Source organism: Xenia sp. Carnegie-2017, unplaced genomic scaffold (assembly GCF_021976095.1).
Source record: "Xenia sp. Carnegie-2017 unplaced genomic scaffold, XeniaSp_v1 HiC_scaffold_24, whole genome shotgun sequence".
Classification (NCBI taxonomy): Eukaryota; Metazoa; Cnidaria; class Anthozoa; order Malacalcyonacea; family Xeniidae; genus Xenia; species Xenia sp. Carnegie-2017.
The window spans coordinates 18,062,268-18,074,549 of NW_025813487.1; the positions used below are offsets into that span (position 1 = coordinate 18,062,268).

At 35.7% G+C, this 12,282-nt stretch overlaps 3 protein-coding genes across 4 annotated transcripts; 2 read left to right on the forward strand and 1 right to left on the reverse strand.

Annotated features, from left to right (window-relative positions):
- The first annotated feature begins 159 nt into the window (after positions 1-159).
- On the forward strand, positions 160-2,761 carry LOC124450740 (mothers against decapentaplegic homolog 4-like). Its single transcript, XM_047001380.1, is given in 10 exon segments — positions 160-735; positions 860-880; positions 951-1,010; positions 1,085-1,144; positions 1,214-1,273; positions 1,346-1,405; positions 1,575-1,686; positions 1,688-1,767; positions 1,839-2,135; positions 2,200-2,761. Coding segments are annotated over 10 exon segments (1,350 nt in total). The 5' UTR covers positions 160-332; the 3' UTR covers positions 2,397-2,761.
- On the reverse strand, positions 2,561-4,059 carry LOC124450746 (biogenesis of lysosome-related organelles complex 1 subunit 6-like). The gene is made up of 4 exons (XM_047001389.1): positions 3,679-4,059; positions 3,384-3,471; positions 3,221-3,307; positions 2,561-2,965 (listed from the first exon to the last, which is right to left on the reverse strand). Exons 1-4 carry the CDS (start codon positions 3,954-3,956, stop codon positions 2,849-2,851), a joined length of 570 nt encoding a protein of 189 aa, XP_046857345.1. The 5' UTR covers positions 3,957-4,059; the 3' UTR covers positions 2,561-2,848.
- A 42-nt stretch (positions 4,060-4,101) lies between these two features.
- LOC124450742 (lysophosphatidic acid phosphatase type 6-like) lies at positions 4,102-12,164 on the forward strand. Of its 2 annotated transcripts, none has more exons than XM_047001383.1 (10): positions 4,102-4,589; positions 4,875-5,005; positions 5,078-5,154; positions 5,260-5,477; positions 5,559-5,668; positions 9,764-9,844; positions 10,264-10,393; positions 11,645-11,683; positions 11,754-11,797; positions 11,879-12,164. In XM_047001383.1, exons 1-10 carry the CDS (start codon positions 4,263-4,265, stop codon positions 11,964-11,966), a joined length of 1,245 nt encoding a protein of 414 aa, XP_046857339.1. In that variant the 5' UTR covers positions 4,102-4,262; the 3' UTR covers positions 11,967-12,164. The 2 variants fall into 2 exon arrangements, with proteins under 2 accessions (XP_046857339.1, XP_046857338.1); XM_047001382.1 differs by lacking the exons at positions 9,764-9,844; positions 10,264-10,393; positions 11,645-11,683; positions 11,754-11,797; positions 11,879-12,164 and adding exons at positions 5,752-5,832; positions 6,151-6,280; positions 7,018-7,056; positions 7,127-7,170; positions 7,257-7,538 and having other exon boundaries at positions 4,107-4,589.
- Positions 12,165-12,282: the final 118 nt, after the last annotated feature.

The window sequence follows — 12,282 nt, forward strand, 5'->3', positions numbered from 1 at the left end:
TAAGTATTTATCAACAATAGAAACAAAAATAAGTAATTAACTTTAAAATTCACCCAATTAATCACGCGATTTATTGGAATTGCAACCGAATTGGTTCACACATCATCGACAACTTCATCATTAATCATTGAAAATTGATGAAACAACTGGAAGCACACGCACATTTCCATTCTGCGAAAAACTTGAGAGGAGTTTCTAAAAATGCCGTTATTTTTGCAAATTTACAGAGTTGGAAATCACGAAATATATACAAAGTATAAAAGGATTTCATGAAGTGGATACGTACTCACGCCTCTGTAATACTTCAAAACTAATCCGTTGAGGATAAAAAGATGGCTTTGGCACCGACGAGCTCAGATGCGTGTATGAGTATTGTGCATAGTTTAATGTGTCATCGCCAGGGCGGTGAGAGTGAAGCATTTGCGAAACGCGCCATAGAAAGTTTAGTTAAAAAATTAAAGGAAAAGCGCGATGAACTGGAGTCTCTAATAACTGCCATCACGACGAACGGTAGCCATCCGTCAAAGTGCGTGACAATCCAGAGAACATTAGATGGCCGACTACAAGTCGCGGGAAGAAAAGGTTTCCCCCATGTTATTTACGCTCGAATATGGCGTTGGCCAGATCTTCACAAGAACGAACTAAAACACGTACAGTACTGTCGATTCGCGTTCGACCTAAAATGTGACAACGTTTGCGTGAATCCATACCATTACGAGAGAGTTGTATCGCCAGGTAAGCACGGTAAACATTAAACATATCATGCTGTTTTTACTTGTTCGTTTCATTCATCATAAGATCATTGTAAACATTGCCTTTTATTTGACTAACGTGCTGTTAATTTCACATGTTTATAAAGATCTTGGTCTGACACTGCGTGGTAAGTGAGGATATTACATTTAGGTTGGCACATCAATATGAAAACTAACTAGGTTGTGGAACATCCATAGGTGATCCCAATTTTCACTCTACCGAGGTACATCCGGATCGTCAGATTCATCATTTTCCAGGTAAAATAATTGTTTGAGATTTTTATTGATTTTCATTTCAACAAAATTTGAATAGTCTGAATCCTTTTATGTAGATGGTCAAACTATGAGTCATGCTGGTGGACTTGATGTGAAGGGACTAAATGGTCATATTGGTATGTCGAGGATTTTACATACTTTGAATCTTTCATGACCAAGATAAAACACCATTCTTATACATTTAGGTTGGCCTGGTCAGCCTACTGCACCTGGTTATCCACAACAATCAAGCACCATTCCATATTGTATGTGTATATACCCAATCAAAATAATTGACATAAAAGTGTATGTTGGTTTATTGTACATCTTTATCACAGGGGACCAAAAACCAGTTCCAGATTCATGTGAGATGCCCGGACCAATATCAAAGCATCCACGTAAGCAGCTGTCATATTAAATTAAAACCATATTTCCTCAGAAAGGTGTCATCCTTATTCAGTGTTTACAAGCTGAATGATGTTAGAGCAGTATAGTCTCGGCCACCTTATTTTTTTGTCTGCTAACTTAAGTTGTCATACATCTTTGATTTTAAATGTTTCTTTTTAGCTCCCGATCACTGGTCTTCTATAGCATACTTTGAACTGGACCAACAAGTTGGTGAAATATTTAAAGTGCCATCAAATTGTTCATCAGTTACGATCGATGGTTATGTGGATCCTCGGTGGTCATAGATTTTGTCTCGGTCAATTATCAAATGTTCACAGAACTGAAGTTAGTGAAAAGGCAAGATTACATATAGGTAAGGGTTTGTATGTATTTTGATTTATAATGATTTCATGTATTGATATTAAAATATGACTATTTTGTCAGGTAAGGGTGTAAGTCTGGAGTTACGTGGGGAGGGTGATGTATGGGTGAGATGTCTCAGTGAACACAGTGTGTTTGTCCAAAGTTATTATCTTGATCGAGAGTCAGGTCGCTCCCCTGGTGATGCAGTGCACAAGATCTATCCTGGTGCATACATAAAGGTCTTTGACTTGGGTCAATGCTTCCGGCAAATTCGTCAGCAAGCCCATGCTGCACAATCAGCGGCTGCAGCTCAGGCAGCTGCTGTCGCAAGTGGTGTGGGACCAGGTGCTCTAATGCCTATTTCTCAGCTAAGTACAGGTACTTTGTTCAATTAAATGGTAGTGCTTTCTTGAACAAGAATCAATTCTCATCTTCTTTTCAGGCATTGGTGTTGATGATCTTCGTCGCTTATGTATATTGCGCATGAGTTTTGTGAAAGGATGGGGACCTGATTATCCACGCAAAAGCATCAAAGATACACCATGTTGGATTGAGATTCATCTACACAGAGCTTTACAGCTGCTAGATGAAGTATTAACAGCAATGCCTTCGGGTGAACATCGACCACATGAAATGTGATGAAGTTAATATGGAAGCACAATAAAAACATGACACAGTGAACAATTCTTGTTCAGTATTTTATGTTCAACAATTTTAAGAAATTGGGTAGATGAACATCAGTTGAAGAGGACCTTAGAGCTTGCGTTAACGGCAAGTGTTTTATTTAAACATAATGTATAGAATACTATGTACCAAATTATTTTTATTTAGCTTCCAATTTAGATGTAGAAGAATAACTAGAGTGTATAAATGATGGCTGAAAAAATTAGCTAAAATAAGGTTTCCGTGTGAAACTTACTCATGTAAAACATTATGGATGTCTACCCTAAAAAAATGAAAAACAATAAATAAAAATATGCATAATAAAATACTAATGCTTAAAATACATTGCTTTATATTTACTGAAAGATAAATTATGTCACAGATTATGTGTGGCACTGTGGACAAGTTGGTGATGTATATATCACAAATCATTTCACTGTCTTTTTGGCCATAAGTTCTCGTTCTAAAACCAATTCTTTTTCTCTTCTTTCCGCTTCTTCCTTATCCTGTTTTTCCCGTCTTTCTTTCAACTTAAGAGATCTCTTCTAAAAGTGATTCAATCAATGAATGAGAGACTGATGAGTTGATAAAATAAGACAAATAAAAGTGATTTAATCAATGGATGAGAGACTGATGAGTTGATAAAATAAGACAAATAAAAGTGATTTAATCAATGGATGAGAGACTGATGAGTTGATAAAATAAGACAAATAAAAGTGATTTAATCAATGGATGAGAGACTGATGAGTTGATAAAATAAGACAAAAGAAAGTTTGTTTTGACAAATGAGGAAAATTTACCTTCAATTTTCTTAAACGCTCATCCATTTGATCCATATCTTGTTTGACCCTCTTCAATTTTGTGTAATATGTTTGAATTGATGATATCTTAATTCATTTAAATTACAAAAGTACATTTTCGTAATTCTTTCTCGCTGGAAAACTAATTTTGAAGTTCTCTCACCATTTTGGTAAGCTCCTCGAAGTCTTGATTATCCTCATATTTCTTATTTTCCAATTTAAAGGAATCAATCAGAATACATTGGCTTTTGCTGTTCAAATAAGACAGTAATTAATTACATATGTGTTCAACAAAACAAAAATACCCCAATCATGTATTAACAAATGGTTATGTAAAAAGATAAGATATTAATTACCAGTAAGAAAAGTATTGATTGTATCATGTGATTACCCCACTTGTTTCAATTTACACGTAAAAGAACTTGAAATTGCGATAATATTGAAAATTTCTTGCTCACCATATTTCTTTAGTCTGTGTTCTCATCTCCGCCAGTTGCGGATGTACTTCTGACAAAAATCCGTTTGTTAGGTGACTAATCATGCTATTCGTATTTTCACTCGGTACAGCACATGAAGGTGATTTGATAGTATTCACATTTTCAGGAGTAATGGTGTCCTTAGTTGTTTCAGGTGAAAAGTTATAATCTTTGTCTCGATGTGTGACTGTGTCGTCATTTAAAACATCCTTATTAAGTTGAATAACTTGTGATGATTCGCTGTCTTGCACGGGTTCCATCACTTACTAGGCTTCGATTAAATATAATGCAGAGAAGAGAGAGGAAAATTTCTAAAACAACTCGTTCATTTTGTATAATTTCATTGATTTCTATCTATTTAAAATTTATATATGATTATTAGGAAGATCACGTGAACGGAAATAAATAAGTTTAATACCATTTGGTACTCAACATGGCGCGAAATTTTCTAGTTGTTCGTTTTCCGGCAAAATTTTTTAATTCCGGGAACCGAAGCTAATTCATTCAAGAATGAATTGCGCGAGAAAACGTTTGCCAGGAGTTTTAGTAGGAAGTAATTCCAAGTCATGTTAATTCGCACCTTAAATTACGCTTGTGGTTTGGCTGTGAGTTCATTTATCGCAGTCAACACTCTCAACACTTTTCGTCCTGGAAATACGGTGAGAGGGAAAGACGTCGACAGAAAAGATAAGGATCTTGCATTAAAACAAGTTCAAGTAATATTCCGACATGGCGTAAGGACGCCCATAAGGACAATTTCTGGTTTAGAGGAAAATGTTTGGGATAAACAAGAACTTAGATATGAACTCGAGCATACTAAATTGAAGTATGAAGTGAAGAGCTTGAATGGTCATGAATTGAAGGAAGAAAATTCAACAAAAAATGTATTGAAGGTTAGTTCATCATGCATCATGATGATCCTAGTTGAAGAAGAATTAAGGTGATCAGAGGATCAGAAAGGATGCCACAGGATCATGGGCATGAACTGATGTCTCGTTTTTTAAGACACATGTGAATGCTCTAATATGTTTAAAACAAATTGAAACAGTAGAGAACTGCTTTGAACTGTATACATGTTGTTCCAAGTTTTATATTGCGTTGTCCAAATGTTGTAATATATGAGAAGATTTCTAATGAAGGGGACTTCATATACTGAGATATGTTTGTTGTTGATTTAGGGAGGTTGTGAGATGGGCGCATTGACAACTGTAGGGCAACAACAGGCCTATGACCTAGGTCGGAAACTGAAGAAGCATTATATAGATGAGTTTAAACTTGTCGATGACAACCTTGATGAGAGGATAATTTAGTAAGTAAGATGGTCCATGAAAAACTCTGATATTGTACATATTTAATGTTGAAACTTCATCTTAATTACAAGCCTTCGAACAACCCATTTCCCAAGGGCCATTGAAACATTGCGCTGTGTTGTGACTGGAATGTTCAACCACATAAATGGTGGGATGTGTTCCTTATTAAAGAAGTTTATTTGTAATGTATTAAAAGAATCTGCAACACATTACAGACAATAAACTCGGGTTTATTTCACTTTGTTTTATGTAGAGCCAGTTATCTTTTGGACGTTGCCCATTATTGAAGAAATATTTTTTACAAATTGGTCAGCCTGCAAGGCTTTACAGCAGTTTCGCAAGTATTGTTTCACACTTGCTCATAAATTACCAGGATATCAGGAAGACTTGGAGAAATTCATGAGAGCAGTTGGAAAACCAATGAAAAACATTAATTTTATTCACATTTATGATGAAATGAGTTCCAGAAATGTAGGAGATAAAATTAATGAATTCATGTAATAATATGTGTGTAGTATTGTTAAATTATGGTCATTGAATTGAATTTTCAAGGCTCACAACAAAATATATTCAGATGAAGTTAAAAGTTTAATGAAAACTGTGGAAGCTCGTGCATTACAGCTGTACACAAGTGTATTTCAGTCTCCTCCAACGTGGACAAAGTACGTTACTAGAAGGACATGTTTCCCTTATTTTGAAATGTCCATGTTAGTTGAGCATAAAATATAGCTTTTTTCTCATTCAGAGGAATGATTCTTCCATTATCTTGTGGTCATATGCTCCAAAATCTTTATAAAAATATTCAGTCAAGTATTGAGGAAACAAGGTGGGTATGTCTATTGTAGAGGCGTAGTAGAGGAAGGTTGCTCAAATTCACATTGCTTTTATACAAACTGTGGAATTGAGGTTTCAAACTAAGAGGGGATCTTTTCCAGCCTAACATACAAACATGACAAATGTTTGCGTTACCTTGGGAAAAAGGGTGGTGATAACTAGAGTATTGATTTGCCATTTTGTAAAGTTGAAATTTGCCGGACGTACGTCTTCCGTAGCATTAACAAAGGTTAATAATGATGTCCTATGACTGAAAGTTTGGTTAATATTTCAACATTTGAAGTTTTTTGCGCTCGCCCGTGTTTTTCAGCAACCATAGACTGTATTTGTTCTCTGCGCATGTGTCAACGTTGATAACTCTGTGCGCAGCGTTGGACATAGAACTCAAAGAATGGCCACCGTTTGCTTCCTATGTTTCCTTGGAACTTTATGAGAACGAGGTAATGAATGACGAAAAAAAAACACGACAACGTGATGAATTAAAGTGAATGGTTTGAACCATGGAGGATCGTTACGTACATGTTTGTACGTATATAGATGTAGATGGTCCAGGTCCATGGAGGATCGTTACGTACATGTTTGTACGTATATAGATGTAGATGGTCCAGGTCCATGGAGGATCGTTACGTACATGTTTGTACGTATATAGATGTAGATGGTCCAGGTTAGTAAAATCCTGAGGACTGTTAGTGTTGATGCAGTCTGAAGTTTCGACAACCTAGCAGTAGTCATCTTCACTCTTCTATTGACTTAAAAGATGACTGCTGCTAAGGTTATCAAAACGCCAACAGTTTTTAGGACTCTGCTACGTCAACTACAACAACAGTCCTTCTCAGGACTCCATTGACCTGGACATTCAACATCTACAACTTTTATATATCTGGTTGTAAATATAACAATAATCAAGCAACACTTCGTATATAATCCAACAACACTTATCTTTGTGGTAAAACATTACAAGTATACACAGGTTAATCCAGGTTAGAAGAGTAGAATCCAGAAGGACTGTTGATGTTCATGTTGACTGAGGTTTCAACAAACCTAGATGTAGTCATCCTCAGAGACAAGTAAGGACTATCTCAGTCAACACTAGCACCGATAGTCCATCTCTATCATTCTCTATCCAGAACAATCTACATCTACCACATTATAACCGTCTATTTACTTTCTTTCATAGGTCTGTGAACATTTTGTTCGCGTTGTTTTCTCAGGAGATGTAAGTTATACACGGCTTCGAAACTACGATAGTTTTTCATTTTATGTAATTTTTGACGTCTATTTTTAAGGTCAAGAATTCTAAGAAATTTAGTAAAGAGATGCCCATTAAAGAGTGAGAGTTCTATGTTTTTCGTTATGTCAGTTATTAACTGCTGTACAAGCAATTTTGTCAATTTTTCGCCTGTTTTATGCATTTAGATTCAAAGCAATAGTTGATCGATTGGCGATCGACGATTACGAGAGAGTTTGTAACACGATGTTTGATATACCAGAACAAAGTCAATGAATTTTAGCTAATTTACATAAATTGCGTTGCAATGTTACAAAATGTATGGCGGTAGACATGAAAAAGTTGGTAGCACTTTGTTTGATATTCCAGAACAAAGTTAAATGAAATTGTAATTTACATAAATTGCGTAGAAATGTTACCTATAATCTAACTTACACTATGTATGTAAAATAAAACGAACGATTATTCAATGAACGATGTCAATTTTTGTCAAAATAAATTAAGATTTTTTTTGGTAATCCATACGTCTTGATTGCTTATCGTTGAGACGGTTTGCAAAAAAATTGTCAAATATGATTTTCAAGACGATTGTTTAAGGATGGTGGACAAAATGAGCCTTGTCATATTCCTCATGACAATAATCACAGGTATGTCACAGGATCTTTGGTTCGTTAACATTTTCATATTTATTCAACAGATTTATTTCCAACTTCTGTGTTTATTTGTGAGGACTGGAGCAGAATATGAAGGTGATTTGATAGTATTCACATTTTCAGGAGTAATGGTGTCCTCAGTTGTTTCAGGTGAAAAGTTATAATCTTTGTCTCGATGTGTGACTGTGTCGTCATTTAAAACATCCTTATTAAGTTGAATAACTTGTGATGATTCACTTTCTTGCACGGGTTCCATCACTTACTAGGTTTCGATTAAATATAATGCAGAAAAGAGAGAGGAAAATTTCTAAAACAACTCGTTCATTTTGTATAATTTCATTGATTTCTATCTATTCAAAATTTATTTATGATTATTAGGAAGATCACGTGAACGGAAATAAATAAGTTTAATACCATTTGGTACTCAACATGGCGCGAAATTTTCTAGTTGTTCGTTTTCCGGCAAAATTTTTGAGTCCGGGAACCGAACCATTTCAAGAATAAATTGCGCGAGAAAACGTTTGCCAGGAGTTTTAGTAGGAAGTAATTCCAAGTCATGTTAATTCGCACCTTAAATTACGCTTGTGGTTTGGCTGTGAGTTCATTCATTGCAGTCAACACTCTCAACACTTTTCGTCCTGGAAATACGGTGAGAGGGAAAGACGTCGACAGAAAAGATAAGGATCTTGCATTAAAACAAGTTCAAGTAATATTCCGACATGGCGCAAGGACGCCCATAAAGACAATTTCTGGTTTAGAGGAAAATGTTTGGGATAAACAAGAACTTAGATATGAACTGAGCATACTAAATTGAAGTATGAAGTGAAGAGCCTGAATAGTCATGAATTGAAGGAAGAAAATTCAACAAAAAATGTATTGAAGGTTAGTTCATCATGCATCATGATGATCCTAGTTGAAGAAGAATTAAGGTGATCAGAGGATCACAAAGGATGCCACAGGATCATGGGCATGAACTGATGTCTCGTTTTTTAAGACACATGTGAATGCTCTAATATGTGTAAAACAAATTGAAACAGTAGAGAACTGCTTTGAACTGTATACATGTTGTTCCAAGTTTTATATTGCGTTGTCCAAATGTTGTAATATATGAGAAGATTTCTAATGAAGGGGACTTCATATACTGAGATATGTTAGTTGTTGATTTAGGGAGGTTGTGAGATGGGTGCATTGACAACAGTTGGGCAACAACAGGCCTATGACCTAGGTCGGAAACTGAAGAAGTATTATATTGATGAACTTAAACTTGTCGATGACAACCTTGACGAGAGGATAATTTAGTAAGTAAGATGGTCCATGAAAAACTCTGATATTCTACATATTTAATGCTGAAACCTCATCTTAATTACAAGCCTTCGAACAACCCATTTCCCAAGGGCCATGGAATCATTGCGCTGTGTGGTGACTGGAATGTTCAACCACATAAATGGTGGGATGTGTTCCTTATGAAAGAAGTTTATTTGTAATGTATTAAAAGAATCTGCAACACATTACAGACAATAAACTTGGGTTTATTTCACTTTGTTTTATGTAGAGCCAGTTATCTTTTGGACGTTGCCCATTATTGAAGAAATATTTTTTACAAATTGGTCAGCCTGCAAGGCTTTACAGCAGTTTCGCAAGTATTGTTTCACACTTGCTCATAAATTACCAGGATATCAGGAAGACTTGGAGAAATTCATGAGAGCAGTTGGAAAACCAATGAAAAACATTAATTTCATTCAAATTTTTGATGACATGAGTTGCAGAAATGTAGGAGATAAAATTAATGAATTCATGTAATAATATGTGTGTAGTATTGTAAATTATGGTCATTGAATTGAATTTTCAAGGCTCACAACAAAATATATTCAGATGAAGTTAAAAGTTTAATGAAAACTGTGGAAGCTCGTGCATTACAGCTGTACACAAGTGTATTCAGTCTCCTCCAACGTGGACAAAGTACGTTACTAGAAGGATATGTTTCCCTTATTTTGAAATGTCCATGTTAGTTGAGCATAAAATATAGCTTTTTTCTCATTCAGAGGAATGATTCTTCCATTATCTGGTGGTCATATGCTCCAAAATCTTTATAAAAATATTCAGTCAAATATTGAGGAAACAAGGTAGGTATGTCTATTGTAGAGGCGTAGTAGAGGAAGGTTGCTCAAATTCACATTGCTTTTATATAAACTGTGGAATTGAGGTTTCAAGACTAAGAGAGGATCTTTTCCAGCCTAACATACAACCATGACAAATGTTTTCGTTACCTTGGGAAAAGGGGTGGTGATAACTAGAGTATTGATAATTTCTGCAGGATTTGGCACCCCACACCACCCCACCCTCTCCCAAACAAAATATAAATTCTCACCATCCCTGAAAATGAACTTGAAAGTTCTCAATTACCAATTTGCCATTTTGTAAAGTTGAAATTTGCCGGAAGTACGTCTTCCGTAGCATTAACAAAGGTTAATGATGTCCTATGACTGAAAGTTTGGTTAATATTTCAACATTTGACGTTTCTGCGCTCGCCCGTGTTTTTCAGCAACCACAAACTGTATTTGTTCTCTGCGCATGATGCAACGTTGATAACTCTGTGCGCAGCGTTGGACATAGAACTCAAAGAATGGCCACCGTTTGCTTCCTATGTTTCCTTGGAACTTTATGAGAACGAGGTAATGAATGACGAAAAAAAAACACGACAACGTGATGAATTAAAGTGAATGGTTTGAACCATGGAGGATCGTTACGTACATGTTTGTACGTATATAGATGTAGATGGTCCAGGTCCATGGAGGATCGTTACGTACATGTTTGTACGTATATAGATGTAGATGGTCCAGGTCCATGGAGGATCGTTACATACATGTTTGTACGTATATAGATGTAGATGGTCCAGGTCCATGAAGGATCGTTACGTACAATGTAGATGGTCCAGGTCCATGGAGGATCGTTATGTACATGTTTGTACGTATATAGATGTAGATGGTCCAGGTCCATGGAGGATCGTTACGTACATGTTTGTACGTATATAGATGTAGATGGTCCAGGTCCATGGAGGATCGTTATGTACATGTTTGTACGTATATAGATGTAGATGGTCCAGGTCCATGGAGGATCGTTACGTACATGTTTGTACGTATATAGATGTAGATGGTCAGGTCCATGGAGGATCGTTACGTACATGTTTGTACGTATTAGATGGTCCAGGTCCATGGAGGATCGTTATGTACATGTTTGTACGTATATAGATGTAGATGGTCCAGGTCCATGGAGGATCGTTACGTACATTTTTGTACGTATATAGATGTAGATGGTCCACGTCCATGGAGGATCGTTACGTACATGTTTGTACGTATATAGATGTAGATGGTCAAGGTTAGTAAAATCCTGAGGACTGTTAGTGTTGATGCAGTCTGAAGTTTCGACAACCTAGCAGTAGCCATCTTCACTCTTCTCTTGACTTAGAAGATAACTACTGCTAAGGTTATCAAAACGCCAACAGTTTTTAGGACTCTGCTACGTCAACTACAACAACAGTCCTTCTCAGGACTCCATTGACCTGGACATTCAACATCTACAACTTTTATATATCTGGTTGTAAATATAACAATAATCAAGCAACACTTCGTATATAATCCAACAACACTTATCTTTGTGGTAAAACATTACAAGTATACACAGGTTAATCCAGTTTAGAAGAGTAGAATCCAGAGAAGGACTGTTGATGTTCATGTTGACTGAGGTTTCAACAAACCTAGATGTAGTCATCCTCAGAGACAAGTAAGGACTATCTCAGTCAACACTAGCACCGATAGTCCATCTCTATACTTCTCTATCCAGAACAATCTACATTTACCACATGTAACACGATGGTTTGAAATCGTTGAGTGACATTTTAACCGCATATTTACTTTCTTTCATAGGTCTGTGAACATTTTGTTCGCGTTGTTTTCTCAGGAGATGTAAGTTAAACACGGCTTCGAAACTTCGATAGTTTTTCATTTTATGTAATTTTTGACGTCTATTTTTAAGGTCAAGAATTCTAAGAAATTTAGTAAAGAGATATCCATTAAAGAGTGAGAGTTCTATGTTTTTCGTTATGTCAGTTATTAACTACTTGTACTTTTGTCAATTTTTCGCCTGTTTTATGCATTTAGATTCAAGGCAATAGTTGATCGATTGGCGATCGACGATTACGAGAGAGTTTGTAACGCGATGTTTGATATACCAGAACAAAGTCAATGAATTTTAGCTAATTTACATAAATTGCGTTGCAATGTTAGAAAATGTATGGCGGTAGACGATTATGAAAAAGTTTGTAGCACTTTGTTTGATATTCCAGAACAAAGTTAAATGAAATTGTAATTTACATAAATTGCCTAGAAATGTTACCTATAATCTAACTTACACTATGTATGTAAAATAAAACGAACGATTATTCAATGAACGATGTCAATTTTTGTCAAGATAAATTAAGATTTTTTTTGGTAATCCATACGTCTTGATTGCTTATCGTTGAGACGGTTCGCAAAAAAATTGTCCAATATGATTCGCTGTCTTC